At 37.6% G+C, this 23,033-nt stretch overlaps 1 protein-coding gene across 2 annotated transcripts in view; it reads right to left on the bottom strand.

The window, feature by feature from the left end:
• The window catches only part of PARP8 (poly(ADP-ribose) polymerase family member 8), a 111,116-nt gene that overhangs the window by 28,918 nt on the left and 59,165 nt on the right, over positions 1–23,033 (bottom strand). The window contains exons 6-15 of one of the 2 annotated variants that reach the window (XM_064405792.1): positions 22,251–22,328; positions 17,583–17,677; positions 14,289–14,349; positions 13,133–13,223; positions 10,247–10,313; positions 8,765–8,890; positions 8,138–8,242; positions 5,980–6,544; positions 3,670–3,723; positions 3,471–3,566 (exon numbers count right to left, since the gene is read on the bottom strand). In XM_064405792.1, the coding sequence (XP_064261862.1) occupies positions 3,471–3,566; positions 3,670–3,723; positions 5,980–6,544; positions 8,138–8,242; positions 8,765–8,890; positions 10,247–10,313; positions 13,133–13,223; positions 14,289–14,349; positions 17,583–17,677; positions 22,251–22,328 (1,338 nt within the window). The remainder of the gene's footprint in view (positions 1–3,470; positions 3,567–3,669; positions 3,724–5,979; positions 6,545–8,137; positions 8,243–8,764; positions 8,891–10,246; positions 10,314–13,132; positions 13,224–14,288; positions 14,350–17,582; positions 17,678–22,250; positions 22,329–23,033) is intronic. The other variant, XM_064405793.1, reaches the window with a different exon arrangement.

The raw sequence follows: 23,033 nt of genomic DNA, 5'->3' as shown, positions 1-23,033 counted from the left end.
ATTTCCAGGAATTTGGAGCTCAGAAGAAAGCTGGTTATTCTCAAAGATACTCACTTTGCTCTGTAAAGAAATTCCTAAGAGAAATATAAGAATTTCTTACTTATTCGTCTTCAGCAAGCCAATAAAGCAGCCCCTTTATTTATCCTCAATAAAGGACTAAGAAGGCCTAAAAACACCCCAAGATTTCAATACACAGAGGATCCCTGAACCAGTAGGGAATATTTGCATGATCAGGTAATTATTGAGGGCTCTGGAGCAAGACAAATGTCCACTGTCAAATCATCAAGTCAAACATATGCAATTGTGTCATGCAGCTGTTCTGCAACAGATTCTTCCATACAGTGATAGGTCTGCCATGTGGATCTAGTGCCTAAATAAACCCATACAAAATAAAACATCTTGTTGTCATCAAGTGGTTGTTATCTTATGGGGAAAAAAGATGTCAGGATTTTTAAAAAGTACCTTAAATTGAAATAGATATTAAAGCCAGACTACTCCCGCAGAAAAACTTATTTAGGAAAATGAAACACAATACTGAGAAGAAAGCTTGCTGAGAGAGATTGATTCAAAGATACTTTATAACTAGGATAAAATGATAGCCTGCAGAAAGAAAAAAACCTTATCTCTCAATTTCAGATGGTTTCTTCAGCTGTTGTGAGGATGAGACATCTGAATTTCCCAAGTCAGTAATAACTTGCACAAAAAACTTTTTGCAGCATAAGAGTTTGTAAGTAGGTATAGCACTTCGCAGTATTAAACACTTCAATTGTTGTGTGATGGCAACTGTTGAATTTTTTAACTGCATTTAAGACAATTAATAAACTACACTACAGCTCCAGAAAGGCACCAGGCTGACATATAGGAGGATCTGAGAATCAAATTTCTCTGTGGCTCCTTCATAACTGCATAAAACTCCATAAAAGATCAGAAATTCACACCTACATATATATATATATATCTATATAAAAGTAACTTTTCAAGCAGTAACTTTATTATGCTTTTATAATTTAATAGGTCTTCTTTGCTGTAGGGAAAAGATGTCCAAAATGTAGAAGGGAAACTCACCATTAAGAATACCCACAGTTAGACATGAACCTGTGTGCATCTGTGTGGAGGAACTAAACTTTAAAGGCAGAAACTGGTGAATGACCCAAAACTATATAGTCTGTGGCACCTCCTGTGACACAACCTGCTGCAGAGAGAGCCTATCATGTAATGCCTTTGGGATGCAGGCAACTGTGGAAGAGGAGATCTGGATACTCTTGCTATGCACACCGTGGCAAGGCACCCACCATTACGAAACCTGGTGAGGTTACTGTGGTATCCAAAGAAAGAACTCTTTACAAAGGCCAGGGTTCCTCAATAAGGCTACACTGCATGCAGCAATGAAAGCTTGCTGCACTCTTGTAACAAATGTACTCAATTTCTGAGCTCTGCTCCTGCAGTGGTACTAAAGAGAAAATGCTCTTTCTCTTGACACATGTTATTTATATACACATATATATGTATGCATGTATGTGTATGTGTGTGTTCAGCTGGAGCATGTGTATATAAACCCCACAAACTGACTTCTTCAAGCTGCCCCTGGCCAGAGCTCTCAGTAGAATGAAACATAAATTTCCTTAACACACTCCAGGGCAAGCTAATGCTCAATTCACACCGAGATCCTTTCTCACCTTCCACAAAAGTGCAAACTCATTAATGGCTCTATATTGCTTATTGAGTCATTCAAGCATACTCATAGTATGCTAGATTTCTTCCTGGTATCTAATTTTTCCTAGGTTATATAATGACACTCTTTTGTTTTTGCCAAGCTTGTCAGGTTATGCTACTTCAAAGGCACAGATGAATATACGTTCAGGAGCAAATATTGTTGCAGCTTCTTCTGTTGTGAAATGCTGACAAACTCTTAAACAGATAGCTATAAAATGGTCCTTTAAATTGAAGACACAAAAGAGTAATTCTGAGCGATTTTAATCTTTATGGTGGGAAAGAAGGTATTTAGATTTTCTCCTTTAGAGCAGACAACTACACATTCTAGTTCTTTTTAATAGAATAAATCCTACTGTTTGCTTTGATCTATAGATAATAGATAAACTCCAATAACCTAAATAATTATGTTTTTCAAACTTTAATCACTCTTCAAACATTACTGATTTTGTCTTATCTCTTTCTGTCATCGGTAACATACATAGCAGTCCATTCAAAGACAAACAGTGAGGAACTGATACCTTTTTACAGGCTTCTAGTAAGTTTTGGGTACTGATAAACCTGTCAGAAACCCCTGCTTTTAAAAGATAGATATGAGTTTGAAGAGGAAAAAATAACTCTGATTGGATATCCAAAACTACAGGGGTTTAACCATGACTTAAACAGTATTAACTGGGTATGTATGTACTTTTTCAAATCCTACCAGCAGCCCATTTGCACATGCTGCATGCAGTCAGAATGCCCGACCCTGGTGCCAGTCAGTGCCATGGGGAGTGACACTGAGGTGACTTCTGTCACCAGGTAGAGCAATAATCCTCCTGAATTTTGTTCCATGGAACTATCATAGACAAGATCTGCTTTAGCTTACGTGTAGTTTCTGTGGAGAAATTGTCTGGTATCAGACCATTTATTCACTGGAGTTAGTTTTCCATGGCTTTAATCTTTTTAGGTTACTCATGTTTCATTACTGGATGAAGGGCAGGTGAAACAAGAGGATTCTAAACTGCAAGAGTAGTCCTGAAGCTAAGAATTGTATTCAGTTAATATACTCTTTAACAAAGCTGCACTGATCCAGCAGCTCCAGGCAGTGTGTCTCTCATGACCAATCTGACTCTTTTCCACTGTTCCACCAACAGCATGAGAGAGGATACAATGATCAGCAGGCAAAATTCTGTTCCCAGTCACAGAGGAATGAAAGGAACAGCTGTCTAACTGGCCAGACCCTGGACATACTGTGCCACAACAGTGCTCCCAGACTGGGTCACTGCTAGATCGTGCACTTCACACATCTCCTTCTGCTGACATTTTTATCACATTTGAGAATGGCTCATTCCAGCAGCCTGTGAGCAAATCAAGGTCATAAGAATTTTGCGGAGTGCTGACATAAACACCAGTGTATGTAAATACTGTGGTCATGGCTTGATAAAAGCTCAGGGATGAGGTGCCCTAAGCTTTCACAAGAATGCCAAAGCACTGGGAAAATATTCTAATGCACTTCTCTGTGTTATCTGGCTTTGACTACTGCAGCACTTACACTTCTGTGGTATGATACAAGGCTAATTTCTTTCTCCCTTCCTTGTACGACTTTTTTTGTTTCCAAATTTACAGCAAAATCTAGTTAATATGCTTCATATTTTGCATCTAAAGAGTATTAGGAGGAAACCCATCTGAAATAATTTAGTTGTTTTCCAACAAGTTTGTATGGTCCACAGCTATTTAAGGCACTATAAAATGCATTGTTTTACCAGCACACCACTTACCCTCAGCATAGGGCCATTCTGGAATACATGAGGTTCATCACAAACTACACAGTATTCATTCAATACTGGTATCCGCTGCTCAGCAAATTCAATAGTCTGAGAACAATGAAAATGAGAATAACAGCATCTGCTTAAAAATAATTAACAGTCAGCTCATGCTCCACAGTGTTTCATATATGAATAAGATATGACATCCTACCTGCACAAGAAAGCCACGGTCTCGCACTGGAATGCATTTTGCACCATAATTTTGCTGCAAGGAAAAAAGTTGAGGCAACTTCAGTGTTGGCAGACTAATTATAAGGAAATGATAAAAGCACTTGTAAGTATTTGCATGTAAATATGTAAACAATTTGCATCTAAAGACATCTTTCATTTGCGTGAACCAGGCATTACAAATAATCAGTCCTTTTACTCTTCACTGAGTATGGCACAGGTTTTTAGTATTTCTTTCTAGTTCTTAAATCTGATGAAGATTTTTATCCCGCCATCTCATAAACTTTCATCTCAAAAGAAAACACCAGTGCCTTCACCCATCCTAATAAACTGAAGTTTGGTAACTTCCATCATGTTTTCACTGTGTACTGCCTATCCAAACATGGGCTGTATGTTAAGGCTTGAAAGACTACTGTAACTCTCAGTAAGGCTGAAAACCTTTTTATTTTATATGTACTAAGGTCTCAGTTCTGCAACACTGCACTAACAGATCTTTATCCTCCGATACTATTCAAATTCTTTTTCTTTCAGCACACAACAAAATAAAATAGAAGTAACTTATGCTAACAAGAGTCAGTAAGATTCAGCCTTCCCTCCAGACTGACATCTATTTCCATCAAACATTGTTTTGAATAGAATTAGATCAGCTGCATTTACAGTGTTTTGGCAGGTTTTTTTTAAATAGGGCTATTTCCTTTCATTTTTCTACTGTTTAATTGCTTAACTGCTTTTTCATTGTTCTTCTGGGAAACAATCCTACTTGTATTCATATATGAGACTCTCATATTTTAGGTAAGAATTGAAGAGAACTCAGTATCTTGATTCATCACTCCTACATTCCACTGACTTCAAATTGCAGTTAGGCACCCAGGTTACCCATATATCTGGTGCCTGTATATAGAATGTGAAATGCCCTTCCGCTAAAATCAAGCCACATCTGACCATGTATGTGATGATCTTCCCTCAAAGTAAGTGCATTGAAGCAATAAATTATGGGTAGTTTTTATAGGCTACCAAACAGGGCTTGCTTTTTTTCCTTATCAGCTGATAACATCAGTAATGAAACCTGGTCAGCTCTTCATTATCTTAAAAAACCAAAGGGACTTTTTCTATTAGTCTCAGGAGAGAAAAGTCTTGCTATGGTAATACATCCTCTGCTGAATCAGAAAAAAAGTGCATCTCTAAATTGCAACAAAAATAAAGTCTGATGGCTCATCTTAAATTAATTTTGCTGTGCACATCACATAAATCAACCACACAGCATACATATAAATGATGTTATGATAGTGTATCCCTGTCTTTAGATCTGAAGAGTATAGCTTAAAGCTCACTAAACTAAATTACCATGAAACATAGCGCACTCAATGTAATTTCATTATTCAGAATGCACTATTTTAAACATATGTATGCCATCTGAAGGAAAAATCAGCTTCCAAGGTACCACCAGGCAAAGGGAGTAGAGAGAACAATTTTCTAAACACTTCTACCCACATTAAAAACAAAAACCAGGCTGTTGCCTTCAAAGACTGCAAATAAATCCACTCTTCCTTCTAAAGTAAAAAGCCATCTTTAAAGACGTATAGGCAGAAGAATTGACTTTGAAAGCTCTTTCTTAAATGCAAGAGTATATGCTGCCCTCTGTTTTCCCAACTGATCATGCCTCTGAGGAAACTAAGAGGGCAGCACAGGCCCTGTTCTTTGTGCAGCCTCTGATGTTGCCCAGCACATTTGAAGGTTTAAGTTCAACCCTTCACAAATCACAAATGTGCAAGAGGTGAGTGGAACCATGACTGAGCTCATTCCAGAATGATGGTGACGATGATGATGATGATGATGATGATGATGGCAGATGCAAAGACTAGAGGTGATATGGCACCCAAACCACAGTTGTTTCCCCCATGAAGCAAGCAGGGAAAAGTCCTCTGCAACCAACCTAATTTTGCAGCACAGAAGTGCACACTCTCCCTTCGTCCTGCAGGAATTATGCAGGGAAGAAGTGGGTGACTGAATTTTTCCCATGTCCAGCAGCTGTGAGTTGAGCTGCATTTCAACACGACACAAAATCTCTGTCCTGACCCCAGCAAATTCTGCTTTTATAATTTAAATATATGTGTATGCACAGCTGTTTGAATCCTCCTTAAAAAGCTGACTTCATTGCTCTTATCTTCTAGTATATCTAATATAGTCACTATCATATATCCTAAGTATTAATGCCTTTGCACAAAAAGCGTAATAGCACATTTGGAAAATAATGGGAGGAAAATGAGCAGAATACAAAAAAATTATTACGCACAGCAGCTTGTGAAGGTGATGATGAGGATGGTGTTAAGATACCAATAAGCCCTGAGGTAAGAGAGAGCCTCCTGCTCTCTGCCATGGTGGACTCCTTGAAAGGCTCCATTTTGGATGATTTAGGGGCATTGGAGTAAGTCTTGCTGAGCAACTTGTGATTCTTCAATCCATCCAATTCTTCCATTCTAAGGTTACTGGAGTAGGATCTGCTTAAAAGTTTGTGGGGCTTCAAGGTGCTGTTGTGCTCACATCGAGGATCCCCAGAGCACGACCTATTTAACACCTTATGGGGCTTTAAAGCGATGCACTCCTCCTGCTTGACAGCTGCAGAGCAAGCACGACTCAGCAGTTTGTGCGATCTAAGAGCCATTGTCTGCTCAGCCCTCGGGTCACTCGACAACGAGCGGCCAAAGGTTCTGTGAGATTTTGCGGCACACACATCCTCCGCCTTCACTGTGCTAGAGCAAGTCCTTCTTAGTAGTTTGTGAGTCTTGGAGATGCCATCCTGTTCTGACTTCAGTTTTGATTTATTCTTACCACAGCCAGGTGGAGGATAACTTGGCGACCTTAGAATAAAGAACATGGAAAAGTTGGAGAATAATCAAAATCCTGGGCAAATCAAGAAAGATCACAGAGATGTAAAGACTTCTAAGTGTCACCTGTGTTTATGTTTTTCACTAGTGATAAATGCAACCCAAAGTTTTAGTAAACAAATGTATATAAAACATCTTCCAATATCAAAACAAGCAATTTACTCCTATTTACACATGAGCTCATCAATCAAAAAGACAATCAACTACTTAAGTAGAAGTTAGAGCTGTGACCTTACAGCTTTTTGTAAGGTCTTCTATGTCTCAAAACAAATAAATTATCCAGGAAATGATCTTCTAAATGAAATCCACCTCTTATAACATATTTTCCTTATCAAAATCTATCTTTTCTATGTAATGATCACAGCATGATCCCATTAAAGTTCTTGTATTCTGGAAACAGCACAAGGAAATCTATGTTCAGATCAAATGGAAGATACAATGAGCAATGAAACTTGGAGACATTAAATTTAATTCAGATGAAAAGGATATTATTTTAAAACCACCATAATAACCTGGGCACTTTGTGAAAGACAAATTTACCCATCTTTCTTATAGATAAATTCTAATTATGTACCACCAGAAATGAGAAAGTGAGACACCTAAATTATGAATGCAGGAAGTAAAGAACAAAAGGTTTTTATGAAACAACATTCACACAAACGTCACATTTCTGTAAGGTTCATATTTGCCTCTCCTTGCAAAGAACATGTAACAGGTATGCTGAATCACTTTCCTATGTTTTATAAGAAACAACAGTCTTTGGAAGTTTTTTGTTTGTTTTGGGTTTTTGTTGTTGTTGTTTGTTTTGTTTTGCTTTTCTTTGGTTTCTTTGTTTCTTTTGTTGGGTAGCTCTTTTTTTTTTTTTTTTTTTTTTGGTTGGTTGGTTGTTTTTTTTTTTTTTGGTTGGTTAGGTTTTTTTTGGGTTTCTTTGGGTTTTTTTGGTGGGGTTTTTTTGGGGGAGAGGCTGGCAGGTTTCCCCACCCTGTTAGCAAGTGTTGACAGTGGAGGAAGCACGTGGAGGCTGCTGATTCACTGTAAGCAGCAGGCTCACTATCACCCTCCTGCAGATGGGAGGCAGGACTGGTGCCCCGGGGACAGAGAGGGTCCCTATACTTGGGCCGAGCCATCTCTGGACTTAAGCTCCCAAACCAAGAGGAAAAAGAATGGGCTCGTTTTGTGTGCCCATTCTGAATAAAAACAAGCCCCAAGCCATAGCCCGTGTGTTGTGTGGTAGGGAATGGGTAAGACTTCTACTTAAAACACTGTCTTTCCTCCTCTACCTTTGAATAGACAATCTTTTGTCATTTTTGGCATTCCCTCCTTTTTCAATCTGAGCAACTGCTGTATTCTATCTCTTTTTCATACTGTGACTTTAGAATGGTAAAATTCATCAAAAAGAAGGAATATTCAAAGCAGCGTTCAATTCAAATTCAATAACTGAATCAAAGGGGTGATCCTTAATCAAAGAGGTGATCCTTAACCCTCCATAATCAGGAAAACACACTAGAGTAAATAGTCACAACCCTGAAAGAGGTAAAATCAGAGCCTGATTCTACATATACTTACGAGTATGAGCAACTGGCAGAAATCGTATTAAATTCAAATTCATTCAAACTATTCATAAACTGTTTCTTACGCTTTCTAATGCCTTTTCTCTTTGAAATTCTGTGCCTGCATTTCAGAAGTGGAAAACATTAATGTAGTCAAATACTGGAGAGGGGAGGGTGCTCAGCATCTTTAAAAATCATTCTTTCAATTATTATCATTCCAGTTTTAAAAAACTAAATATATAAACTGCTGTATAAAGAAGAGCTTGAAAAACACAGTTTTTAAAAATATACATAACACATGCTATACATATGTATTTCTCGTATTTTTATTCTTGCTATTGAAGTAAAGACAAAATAAAAATACAAACACAATTTAAAATAAAATTAATTATTTCCAGTTCTAGCTGTAACATGGCTATTTCAGACAGTAGGGCACTGAAATGCTCTGGCTTCTAATAATCTTAGAAGCTGCAACAGTACCTAGTTCACTCCTGATGTCATGCAATGCAAGGACAGGAAACCCATGAGGTAAGATATAAATAGAGAACTTCTGTGTGGAGAAAAGTCAAGATTTCACCTTGTGAAGTCTGCTGTGGATTTTGAACAGTTTATGGTGATAATAGCTATTTTTTCTTGCTATTACCTGCGCAATGTAGAAAAGATGTGCAGAGGGGATTTCACCTTTTTGTCAGACACCTTCTTATTGTGCGTACAGTTAGATTTTTCTTTACTGTTCTTCCACTGTTGTGTAACAAATGTCTGCATGATTCTGCAAATTAAGATAGAAAAAAAGGTTTTCTTATCCCAGTGGGAAATACTAATTTTAAAACTATGGTCTCAGTGGTCACCATGCAGGTGACAATGCAGTGTTCTCACTCTACAGCTGAAGTTTTCTGTCATGTATGTGATTAGTGATTGGATTCCCCACCTCCTCAAAAAGCCTTTTTTTTTCCACATAGAACTAATTTAATATGGGACTCCTAATGAGAATACAGTCTGTGTAAAGAATCACTGCAACTGCAAAATTTATGCAGACTATACCTGTCATGGAGAGCTAGAGACAAACTGAGTCAAGGGCATTAAATCCAGTACTGGGATCTATCTCTCACAAGACCACAGGCTATTGCATCTGCATGGCTAAGCAGAACCTTGTTCTCTAACTAATCTGGCAGTCGGGGTCTTAATAGTGATAAAAATAAAAGCTGAATTTGGTGTGAAAAAGAAATATCATATTGCCACAGCCACGAGGGACTACTGGGCTCACTGGTATTTTTACTCCTGCTCACTTGTGAACTGTGCAGCTGTGCTCTTGAAAATGTCATATGGGAACCTTTAGTAATTAGCTGGTGCAAAAATCACAGACAGGATAAATAGCAAAACATTTTAAGAGACTATTCATTTTGGGGGAGCATTTATGGTTTTTTTTCTTCGAAGTCATGTACTATAGAGACTTTAATAACTTGCTTCATTTACAAGATTATGAAAATGTTGCACTGAATTTCTTAAAACACTAAACAGGATTCTTTTTTTCCCTCAGGGGATTCTTAATGTTGTAATGGTGAGATACTAAAGCCTATATATTTAAAAATTTATTACATATATAAAAGCATATGCAAAGAGATGACTCAGCAAAATTGTATTAAAAAGAGTTGTACTATGACCACATGAAACTGCCGGGTTTTTTTACAATCCTTCCATCTTGTCCTCAAAACATGGATGGCCTAATTTCTGTGGTATATTCTGGAGACAACCATGAAAGCATAGCCCCCTCAGGGTATGCATGAAGCTCAAAAAGACTCCTATTTCAGAGGCTTCTAAGCAGAAACATGAAATTGAACATTCCCAGATATGGTCTCTATAACATTTATAGCTTACTTCCTAAAAGGCACCAAAGTGACAGAAAACCCTGGCAAGTAACACAGATCAAATTCTCATCAACAGCTATCAAAGCCGAACTTAAAATGGCAAATATTGACTTTTATTTCAAGATAAACAACTTCAAGATACTTTGATCCAACAACAAACCTGACAACATGAATTTTATTCTACTTGACCGGAATAGTCCAGAAACTAAAAGACTGCAATATTTGCCTATAAACACGGGTTTGTACTTTTTGAGACTTACTTTTTCAGCTGATGTCCCAGCCCAAATCTTTCCTTAGTAGAGATCTGAAATACATCCACAGTTGGCACTAGGGAAAAAGGATATTTTGTTGATACATGAACTTACAGCAGTAATGACTTACTTGTGACCAAGTAAGTCTCATTTAAGGACCCTCTTCTCTGTGGAGGTTGACTACAGACAATTAAATCGAAGCAATGGCAAGACTGGACACGTCATTTTAGCATATTAAGAAAGGAATGGTTGTTTTTGAAACCTCAGCCAATATAATTTACAATTTTACACATGGAATTCTCCCAAATGTATCTATTCCCACCCATTTTATTTACAAAAACATATCTTTTTTTACATATACATTATGCAAGTAGCAAGCATCATCAGATTAAATGTATCTGGACTGGCAGTTCATCTCACCTAATATTTTAAACTTTTTTCCCAAGTAAGTAGCCTATACACACTAGAGTTCCTGTGGCTACAAAGAAAGTCCAGATTGAAACTGAATTCATTTGTACCTGGATTTTGTTTCTAAGTGCCACCATCTAAGTACCTGATATGTGAATTCCGGTGGCTAAGGATTACCCTGAAATTTCCTCAAGGCCTGTCCTAACACTGGCACATCCATATTCATGATAGAAATTGCAAATGTACAGGGTAAAGGATGGAAATTAGCTAGTGGCATTACTAAAATCCTTCAGTAACATTTGCTAGATAGAAGTGGCAGATGGAAGCCAGTACTTGTTGAGAAAGCCCCAGGGCTTCAAGGCAGGACAACCAAAGCATATTATAAGCACAAACAGACTGCATACTTTGTATTGCATAAGATGATAATGGACCAAAGTATTATCAAAATGAAATTAAACCAAAAAATCTGGGGTTTATTCAAATTTTATTAGAAATGAAAAATCAGTATTTTGATGTTATTCTGACCACTCAGCTGAATTTTATTCAGAATATTCACGTTTGTACTTTAATTTTGCTTCAATAGATTAAATTTGATAATAAAATACAATATATCTAAGTTTGCCATGCAATTTTACTTAGTTCAAAGGTCAGTAGTTTCCTCTAATGTTATTATTGAAATAACATCAAACATAAACTCATCTTTTAAATACAAACTGATTTTTTTTCAAAAGGGATGAATGATTTCATTAAGTATAGCAATATCTTTGGATTGTCAAATTTCAGACACTGCAGGGGGCAGATGGGATGGGGAATACTTTAAATATCATCATACCTACAATCAGCAATCTTAAATTCTGACATCTAGATGAAAATTTTTGTCTAGACTCTACATTCAGACGAGACATGCCAATACCTCCACTGGCTGATTCATCCTCTCTAAGACAGGTTTCTAAGGCATGAGGGACAAACTGCCCACGCAGACACTACTGAGACAAGCTATTAACTAGAAGAACTACCTAAAATCAGTACATTACATGGCTACAGGGTGGTGCTCATATCCCCCACCGTGCTTTGCAATGCACTGTGTTCCTGTTTCTCAATCAATAGAATGTAGCATAGCAGAAAAAGACACAGCATAAAGTTCTGGCTCTGTATTCTCAAGAAAACAGAAGAGCAATTCACATCATTAACACAAAAGATGGGGGATCTCACTGTGCTTTGCTAGTGAATAACGAGACATGGCTGCAACAGCAGCTGAGCTCATAAAACCAACATCAGCAAAATTCTTGCCTGTGGCCCTGCTCCCGCCTTTCTCAGAACTCCGGCACTCCCACAAGCAGGCAGCTGCAGCACTGGCAACTATGTTTGCCACCTTAACCTTGTCAGTGATGCAGAATATATATTCTTGTTACTTCTCATTTCTCACTGCACACTGTTCTACACACTTCACCTTCTCCTATTTGCTGCACTTCTTTATTTTTTAAATTACATTTCGACAGGAATGTTCTGAATACTAACATTGCTTCCTGCTATCACAAATGCATACTTTAAGATATGGATATTAACAAAAACAATTGAAGTAATAAACCACAGACAAAAAGACCAAAGTCAAGGGGAAGAAAAAGATTGGTATAATGAAATACTTATTTGAATGAAGAGAATATAGCTTACAGTTAGAATCATTGGACAATATATCCTATAGAACTAGCTCATTGGGACAGATTTTGCAAAACAGGACTGGAAATATCTATTAATTTTCCAGAGGCAGAATTCTCCCACAGATAAAAGCATGAACTGACAGCCTGTACTGCAAGTCTCCAAGGCTGGGCAAGATATTATCCAAACTGAGTCTGACTTGCACTGTAAAAATATATCTGAAGTTGACTCTCATATATGAATGTTTCTAAATCTTCATAATCAGTTGATTCTTCATGAGCTTGACCATTTTTTCTCTAATGAGGAAACTTTACTCACTTAAATTTTTTTCAAATCTGAAGATTGCCAGAATTCACATACACATGTAGAAACCAGAAGCTGAAAGGGCAATTACAGTGGCCTGACTCTTTAAAGCTGCATGAAGAAGGGCATGTTAATGTGCTGCACAGGTCTGTTATGTATGTCTTCATTACCAGTCACATTTCATCTGTGCAGATGAAGTTTGATTTCAAAAATGAGGAAATCACATATTAGAAACTCTCAATCTTTACTGCTCAACCCTCCTTCCTTGGGGAAGCAGTTGCATCTCAAAGGATATCAGGAAAACGAGTTGCAAAAATCATCCTATGAAACTTTAAATTAGATGCCTGTGTCACTAGGAAGGCCCCAGCCATGCAAATACATGTAAGCCTCATTTCAAATCAATAGGACTTCTCTCAGCAGTAGAACTGAGCACATGCAGGGTCAAAGATTTGGTAGTGAATAAGTGTCTACCCCATGGCCCAGACTGGACACCACACAAGGCACAAGAAGAATACAAAACTGACCAACCTGGACCATTTAGGTACTGTGTAAGAGAGCAGTGCAGTCGCACAATTATAGGCTCTGTGCGAATTACATCCCAAGCCACAGCAATCTCCTCCTAGTGTGAGACAAAAAGAAAACAACAGATATTATTAGCCATCGTGAGGAACTACTGCTTTTTGTCAGTCTGCTTTAGGGTTGCTATGAACACCACCCATTCATTTACCCAGCTGTTTAGTATCCACTCCAACATAACACATTTGACTCAGGACAAATTATGGCACATCAGTGCTCCCCAAAGAGCAGTGTCAGACTAATTCCAGTTCTTGAGTGAGCTCATTTAAACCAAGCAGAGGTTTAAACACAACACTGCATGTACAGGCAGAGACATTCCCATCTACCAACAGGAACTGCCTCAAAGCTGAGAAGCAAACGAGCAAAAAAACCAGGATAGAAGTTAGTCCCATAACTAAGGGTTAAGGAAACTTGTGCTCCTGAAAATGGGTCAAAATAATTCAAGCTATGATCAGATTTTCTTAAAAATTTAGTAAGGCTCAGTAACTATCTTATGTGATGTGTGGACCTGAAAATAAGACATATCTGCACAGAAGTTAATGATGACCTTAAAAGTTCTCATTTTTGTTCTTTATATAGAGGCCAGGAAGTTGCTGCATAGATGAGGTGAGAAAGTGTGAAGCTGAATGACAGCACAACAGCTAGAGAAGCCATGCTGCCAGCCAAGAAACAGCACTACTGTCCCTTTGCCAGTCAAGCCTCTCTCTAATCACTGTACAGGAGCACTCCTGGCAGAGTCCTCTTCCCTTCAGGACTGTAAGAATTCTTCACCTGAGTGAAGTCAGTTTTCACCTGACTCATATCTAGGTTAACAGAAAAATAAAGGTGTTTCGTTTATATTTATTAAAACATTTCCCATTCACAAAAAATGTCTGAAAGGAAATATACATGTGGCAAATAAAAGCCTAACACAGCATTTTAACAGTGTGGTTGTAAAAGGGAAGAAAACCTTTCTACCAAGTATCAATCAGTAATGTGACACCCACTTGTCAAGATCAAGTCTCCAAAGAAAAGGGAAAGTATCAGTGGCTGTCTAGACAGTCTGATGTGTAGCAAAATTAAATGGTTATTAATGTTCATTATGTAATTCTGTGATTAGATTACTTACATCAAGAAAGCTAACATCAATATGTAGATCAATATCTACATCATCAATGGCTCCATATTCCCTGAAAGGAAATAATTACATTACATTAGAGCTCTTTAAAATACTCCTCAATCCAGGAGTACTTCTAACATGGAAGATTTTACAAAGGATTATCATATCTGAAAAATCAGAATAGTTATAAAATACACATTTACATAGATTGGATCAATATTCCCAGTGGGTAACCATCTGCTGCACTTAAAAGCTTTTTTCAGAGGATCTTGCTTAAACAGGCTTGCTTTTCCACTATTTCACAAAAAATATCTCTCCATTGCTACTATGTATTTCTGTCTCACTTATTGCACAGATGAACAAAGAAAAATTAACAGTCAAATGCTAATCCCATTTATGACACAAGAAAATCCTTGTTAATTTTCAAAAGTATTTCAGGTTAACAGCCAGTAATGTAATAACAGGCTTCTGATAAACCAGTGAAGACATGGCATGATATACATGGGAATTGCTTCATTCAAGCATTCAAGCATTTGGTTGTCAAAAATAAAGACTGGCCTGTAATTCACTCAAGGCAATAGTTACCTTTTTTATCTGTTATGTGTAGTATTGCAAGATTCAGATTTAACAGGTATTTCATTGCCAGCTGAAATCTCACATTTAAACTGCGAGTGTTCTGTCTCTTATTTTCTGACTCACCCTGATTGCCCTCCCTCAGTGTACTTGAAGACTTCTGAAAAACAGAGCTAGAAAATAGTTATTCACACACCTAAACAAAATTTTGTTTTCCTTTTTGTTTACATTACCTAAGTGGACAATGTTGTAAAAGTACTATCTCTCAAATTTTTGCAGATTAGCTTCCAGCCAGTAGGATGCTTTTCACTTTAAAACTCCATTTCTGTGCTTTTCACAGTGACTTCCATGCTTTTCTATTAAACTTGACTAAGTGCAGAGCAGCAGTACTGCATGAATCAGTCAATAAGGCAGTTTTGAAACAGTAAAATGTAACTGTTTCCTACCAAGTGACCTCTCAGCTGTAGTAGGGCTGAGTTCGCACTGGAAAACGCTTGAGGTCTTGCACAGTTTGATGAAGCCCCTTCCACCAAAATTCAGCAACCCAATGCTTTTCTCTGGTCAGGGAAAACCCAAGCTCACTCTCTAGATCAGGTTGGCCCACACACATGGCAGGTGAACAGCAGGACAGGGCTGTCTGTATTACAGGAGACTTCCCAGACACCTTTAGTGCTCTCCAGTGTCACCTCACCCACACTAGAGCAGGTGCCGCACAGGCACTCACTGATCTCCTACAGCTCACTGAAAACCTGGCTTTGAAGCAGGGAAGCCCTCCACCCACTGAATGGCTTAGCCACTACCCTACACGACAGCGGCATCTGGTTTTTGTTTTGTTCACTTTCCAGAAGATCCAAACACTGTTATGGTATCTTAAGTAATTTTTTATGAACGCAGGCTGGTGTTATTCACAAAACTTGGATTCAAAAGGCTGTAAATAAGAATAATTTTATAAATTAAACTGAGGAATGGTTAAACGAATGGAATAGAAAGGTTAGTGAAGAATGAATACGATAAAAACTAGTTTTAACTGTGACATTTCCATATTCACTTGAAATCCTTTTGCCTCCACCCCACTAGTATCCTAAGAAGATGGATTTTAGACACATGATGCTAACTCTAGTTTTAATTTCCAAAGTTGACGTGAGGAGGAAATCATGTTTTATTCCAAAACCTGCATCTTATGATCTGCTGTCTACAATAGTTTCATCAACACATCTTGATTTTGAATCTTCCAGATGTCCTCTTCCCATAAATGAATAAGCAATGTAAAGAGATCAGCTGGATGGATTACTTTCTCAGGGCTTTTGTGGCCAACTTTCTAAAGGCAGTGGTGAAAAGTATGCAGGTACAGAAACTTCACTTTTACATGTAAAACTGACTCTGCGACAGCAAGAGATTAGTGAAAGGAGGGTCAACAGTCTAGGAAATATCCACTCTCAGTGGAAATTGTCAGACAAATGCTCTCCTCTTAGAGAAGCAGAGCTGCACAAGAAGGATGAAAATGAACACTTAAAGCTGTGGGGTGTATTTCCAAGAATTTGTAAATATTTTCAGCTGTAATAGAGTGGATAAAGCATTGAAGTTTTTACACATGGCAAAAGCAGCCACAGGTGCCAGTTTCTACTAGAGTGAGTTCAAGGGGATCACAGTGTTTCCAGTGAAACAGCTGATTTAACAAATGATACGCATTTTAGTTTTCAAAAGGTTATACATAATGTTTCCATCTTAGGAGCTTGAAGGAATTTCATAGTTATCAGTTTAGCAAATAAACATTTATTCATTTCCTAAACCTATACACAGCTATTCAGATTTCAATTACCCAGGTTCTTGAAGTGTAATAAATTTCCATTTAATTTGAAAATGTATAGTACACCATAGCTGTAGGTATGCTCTCTCTTCTTCTTACTTGGTTTGTGCGACAACTTCAATATTTTCCTTGCAATACAGGACAGGTCTGTTACATCTTACCTACCTGGTATTTTTATGGAATTATTAAGATTACATTGATGGAAAATGAAGTCATAAAAAACATGAGGCTTATCAAAATATATATGTGACATGCACTATGGCAGAATCATGCGCATTCACATATGCCCAACAGAATTAGTGTGTAAATACTCTTAGCAATTCATATCTGACAAAGGTTCTATTTCTTTTCTGTGTAGGGTACTTTAGATCCGCACAATCTGAAACCTTCCCTAATCTCTGGTCAAACTCTAGCTTCTTACTGTCTCTCTCATGATGACAATACAGAGTATCACTCATTCTACCTACAAACAGCTTTTTTGAAGAAGAAAAACTGTTATTGTGTCTTCTCTCTTTTTCTCCTAGACTAGACAAATCCAATTCCTTCAGTTGTTCCCTAGGGAAAGTATTTATTAAATCTCTTATCATTCCTCTTGTTCACCTCCAGGGCAAAATATAGAATATGATAGAAAAAGAGTTTAACAAGGGTTTAGAGAAATGTCAAATAGTAATTTACAACAAAACACAACAATGATGTTTTAGAACAGGGCTGTTCTCAGCACAACTACTTGTAACCATGCTGAACAACAAAAGAACCCCCAAAAACCCAGCACTGATGCTGGTTTGCAGTGCTCCCTCCTTTTGTCACACAACATACAGAGACCACCAGAAAAGACTTGTGCTTTGACAGCCAGGGAAGGTCCATATAGAATTCAAAGTCCAAAACATTCAAGGTTCCACAATACAGAAAGGCCTGTGCCATACCTGAGAGATACTGCATTAGGTCCGTAGATCTCTCTCACTGCTGTTAAATCAGCCTCCAGCTGTGGGTGCTTATGAAGTTCTCCATCATAGCTAACCTGTTGGGGAAAGAAAATGTCTTGGGAGTTCTGTATTTCATTTCTGGCACCTGATTTAGACTATTTACTCTCTGTAAAATACGTTGTATTAAGAGTCTTTAATGCCACACTCAGAAGGGACAAGTTGGAGCCCTGAGGCCACCTCATCTGCTAAAGCAGTAAGATTTTCAAAGCAGGCACCTCTGCCTTGAAGTATTTTGAGGGTTCTTTTCCTGTTTGTGGGAAGAGAAACTGCAAAGGACTCATCCATCTGTCCTATTTTGTTCTGGGATACTTGTGTATTTTAAAAATGTTAAGTAGGATAAGAACAAGATCGCCCAGTCTTGTCATCCTAGTCCAACCACTATGGCACAGAGGTTTGCTCGCTCTTGTTTGCTGTCACACTCTCATATACACTAGACACAGAATGGCTTGGGCACAAGCAAAGCATGAAGCTATTCTCTATACCCAGCACCTCAGCATCTAAATTACATTTTTAGCTTACTCACTGGCTACATTCTGCCCACCATTGCCATAGCATCAGATGAAAAAAAAAAATTAAAAGGACACTTTCCCATGTTAAGTGTTACACCAGAGAAGGTATAAAGGCTATATATCTAGACAACAACCCCCCCCCTTTTTTTTTTCAAACTCTACATGAAAAATTTAAAAAGTTATGTTTATGTTTGTGCTTACAGCAAAAAGCAAAACTTGTGAAATGGTTTGGTTGGACTGTAAGAAGTCAAAATAATTAATATTCTCCTACCTTCTACAAGGTCCAAAATACCTCTTTGGGCATGTAACAATTATTAATCATCTGTCTATTATTACCTTCCTCTCAAGCAAAATAATCCTGATTGTGTGAACTTAAATCTATGACTTTAGAACAACTGGAATGACAGCAATTCCACAGAAGTCAATGAACTCCTTAGATTTGAACAGATTCAGAAATGAGCGCAGGATTTGGTCTGTAGCTTTGACAAATTCAGAGAGCAAAGCAGCAGAATGCAATTTATCCCTTTAGACCCACACATATATAAATATATATATAACCTTATACAGGAATCCTACACAGAATTCTTGTTATTGCAGAGCAACATTCAAATGCAGTATGATTTACTCCATTTGTACACCCAAATCTATAGGAAACCAGTTCTATGACACTTTCAGCTCTGATACTTAAGAGATGTGCTTTTCAATTTACTTAAATGTCAGTAGTACTAAAATAATAATCAGATTATCACCTTTTCACATTTGAAAATCAGCAGAGTAATTTGATTAGACTCAGACCTGGAATTCCTTAAGTATAAGGCACAAAATTCATCAGCATGGCATGAACATGTATTTTTCAGAGATACCAATGATATTCATGACCAGAAGATTAAAAAAAAAGTATTCTTCCTTTGTTTTGGCAGGCATGTCAGAACAATTTTCCAAGTAGAAGAGCACAGGAAGAAAATTGTTATTGTAATTTTTTTCACTTTAGGTAGGGGGAAACCAATCCTTTTTCCATGCTTATTACTCAAAGAAGAATTCTTTAAAGATGCGTAAATAATTGCTGTCCTGCTTCCAAAGAAAGCGCAGCAATCATTTCACAAATCGTAGCTGTGGTGCACTTGCCACATTTGTTGGTCCTAAACCAGATTTTTAAATCAGTCTTAAGTTTCAATAATAGTAAAATACAAAAGGAAGATTATGCAGAATGTCACACTGCTCAAAATAATGTTTTTTCTAACCTATTTTCTCATGGTAAGAGGCTATGAACTCAAAAAGGAAATAAAGCAGTGCTCTGGCAAATTTTAAGACCACAGTATGGTACTTCCCAGCCCTGAATTAGTGCCACAGACATATTGATGTACACAGAGGAGGCTGTCAGGGTTTTGTATTTCCGCATTTTCAAGTATGTCTTGTAGCTGAAGCACAAGAGACATGCAAAGAGAGAGCCAAAGGCAGTAGTATTTCTGTTTTCATCTCCTGGTCTTATTTGCAAATGTAGAAGATCATGATTCAAAGCAAGAATTAGCAGGGTTGCAGAAAAAGTGAATATAAAAGCTAAAAAATCTGATAACTTTGCTGTGACTGAAAGGTCTATGTTCAGAAAGTCTCTGTTTTTAATCTGAGACCTTATTCAGATTATTTTACAAAAGGCTGCTTTTTAGAAGGAGATTAAGCGATTTACAAACCTAAATCCCATTGAAAATCAATAGGTCTTAGACTATTGAACCACTTAGCTACTTTAAAGTATTTATCCATTAAATCCTTAGGGAGGATTACAAGCAGGTGCCTAGGAAGTGGATACAAACATTTAATTTTGTTGGAAAAGGTTGCATCTTCTTTACACTGCCCATCAAATGCCCCTTCCTGTCTTCCATGGGCCTTGTTTGATCAGCAGCAGCAGCTCCTGCCTTTCCAGCCGCAGCCACTTAGCAATGCTAAGAATTATCCTGACCTCCATCCTTCCCAACTGATTGCACACAATTACACTGGCATCTCTTCCCTCTATTTGTTGAAGTCAGTATTTCTGCACCCTCTCTCTGTGGGCACAGCAGATACTTGTCTCAAAGGAAGGGGCCTGCCTTGTTTTTTTCCCCATGTACGTGGTCAAATCTTTTGTCTCCCCATACAGCTGGTGCTCACTTAACAACTCCTACAAACACTCTGCTTGAAAAAGGATAGTTCTTTTTTGTCTTTCAAGGGCCTTCACTCATTACCTGATTTCCTATTTATTTTCTGAGTCCTCAGTACTATTTTTTAACTCTAAATGTCTTTGTTAGCCTTTTAGTTTTTTTGACCATGAAATTGTAAATCAGACATGTCCTTTTTCCCTCTTTTTAAATACATTTTCTGTGATGCCTTCTTTTTTCTTTTCTTGCTCATCATATTTTGTTTATTGATATTTTATATTCAAAACAGTAAAAATCAACTGATATTTTATTTTTATTGCAGACCTGGGGTTTATTTTACCATTCAATTAAATGTATTACCTCATTGCAAAGACAATACAATATAATCCAGTTTCCATTTTAATATAAGGCACTTAAATTCTAACCAGTCTTGTCTATTACACAGGTCTTTTATGCCTTGCAAAATGCTGTACTGCTATCTGTATTCGTATCTCACAGGCAGTGCTAATATTTATTAATTCATTTGGGCACTGCCAGGCATCCTTTAGGAAACTTATCAGTCCTGGTTCAAGAAATAAGCACTCCCAGCTGTTTTCTGCCTTTTCCTTCACCTTGAGGTTACTGCCCTTCCTTCAGAGTTGAAAAATGAAGCGGGTACACACAACCCATCACTACAGGACAAGATCAGAAGCTTTTTCCTCTCAGGGAGATTAAAATAAAACATCTCTCTTTGCAGTGAATTATGTGTATGGTCCTCCCCAGCACTCCCCAGCATGGGGCCGTAGGAGTCAGCAGCTGAAGGGAGGCAATTCCTGCAGTCATTTCTAAAGTGAACATGAGTCAATTCCCCATGCTGGCTATGTCAAACCATGAAAATAAATTATTTCAGTTCCGGCTTCAATATAACTTTTAATAGCTTTTTAGGGGCATGGGATTGTTTGTTTGTTTGTTGGGTTTTGTTGGTTTTGTTGGGTTTTTTTACTGTGTAGCACCTCAACCTGAATTTTGTGTGCTAACCCCACCGCACCGTTGGCTCTGCGAGAGAAGAGGCTCAGCCATGTCCTGCTCATCAGCATCCCACGCTCTCTGCACCGACCCACCCTGCTGGCACTGCTGGCATGCTCCTGCAGCCTTGGCTCTGCACCCAGGGCACGGATGGCTTCAGCCTCAAGGCTGAGGTAAGGGACAGCCTTCATAAACAGCGACCGTAACTCACTAAAATGTTCATAGAAATAAACAGTTCTAATAAACACAAGCGAGGAATGATTCCTTGGGGCAACATTGAGGTGAAAAAATAAGAGAAATCTGAATAAAGAGACTAGCAGCGCAAAGCACGCTGCAAAAGAAAAAGGCATGAAAAGATTTTATTTCCCAATACACAAGAGAATGTAAGAATTAATTCTGCTGAGGGAACAAGAAGGAAAGACACAGAGCAGTGCAATCCTCTAAAATATGCAGCATTTTTCAAGGTGAATTTTACTCTAGAGCTCAGAAAAAGAATGGACTATTGCCTAGACCAAAATTGTTTTGTAATAACGATTTTCACCACAAAAATGCAGTGCTCTTTACTTTAAAAAATAGCAATTCTCCAGAAGAAAACAGATCTGGATCCAGCCTGACTTCCCATTTGTATTAATAATGGGGTAGGCTTTACAGAATCAGTTATCTGTTTCCTGGAAGTAAGAAGTAGCTTCTATTTTCAAGCTTTCTGAAGGGTATTTGCTTTTTCCATTCTCATAGCTTTGCAAAAGTAAGCAAAGTGATCTTATTTTTAAAATGTTGTAATTACAACCTTGAATACATTCAATATTTATGCCATAAAATGCTATGCACATATATACACATGACACTCTATTCAACACTGAAAAAAAAAAAAAAGAAATTAAATATTATACATTTGTAATGGAATGAATATAAGAACTCTCAAATATTACTTTCTTGGAACTTGTGCAAAAAATTTCCTGCATTACCTGTCCTCCATAATAAAATTCCTCAGAGTCATTATCTCCTTCAGAGTCTTCTTCAACTGTGCTGCTGTGCCGTGACTCCTTAATGGAAAAGGAAGGTTAACAATGATAAAAGCAATATGTTGACCTTGCATGTATAGATCTAAATGTAACTACAGGAATTATGCTTTTATGAATAAGCTCATAGCATCCTTTCTGAAGAGATCTTTTAGTATAATTTTTCCAGAGGACCCATTTTAAGAATGATGAAGTATCACATGAAAAAAGCACCTAATACAGGGTACATAAAAACACCTTGAATATATGTTGGAGAAATAATACTTGGGTGGTTAGAAACACAGCATGGTATTTTAAACAACTGGATAATTCAGCAGACTTTGTGGGGATACTTCACTCTGTGTTTTTGCTACACAAAGCATAACTTTCTCATCAAGACTGGTTCCAGACATAGATCTTTAGGTGTGTAAGCAACCTATTACATTTTTTTTACTTTATTCTCATAATTAAACCCTAATAGTTTCAGGAAATAATCCAAGTCCAAGCATGGAATATCTTATGTGTCCTTCTGCGAAAACCTGACACTCTGCTGCTTAATTATCATTCTTAACAGAAGTTCCATCCTGGTTTTAGGGAAGTTTCAAACTTAATTTTCTGAGTAGCTCTTCTCTGAGACAGTAAAAAGTAAGGATTACAGACTCTGATGCTTAGTAAGTATAACTTGCTCCAAATAGGCTGCTTTGTGAATAATAAATACCAAGTAAACTGAACTGATCCTGGTAGAGACTG

This window comes from Passer domesticus, chromosome Z (genome assembly GCF_036417665.1).
Source record: "Passer domesticus isolate bPasDom1 chromosome Z, bPasDom1.hap1, whole genome shotgun sequence".
In the NCBI taxonomy this organism is placed as follows: domain Eukaryota; kingdom Metazoa; phylum Chordata; class Aves; order Passeriformes; family Passeridae; genus Passer; species Passer domesticus.
The sequence above is the reverse complement of the archived record's forward strand: the minus strand, read 5'-3'. Positions and strand labels throughout refer to the sequence as shown.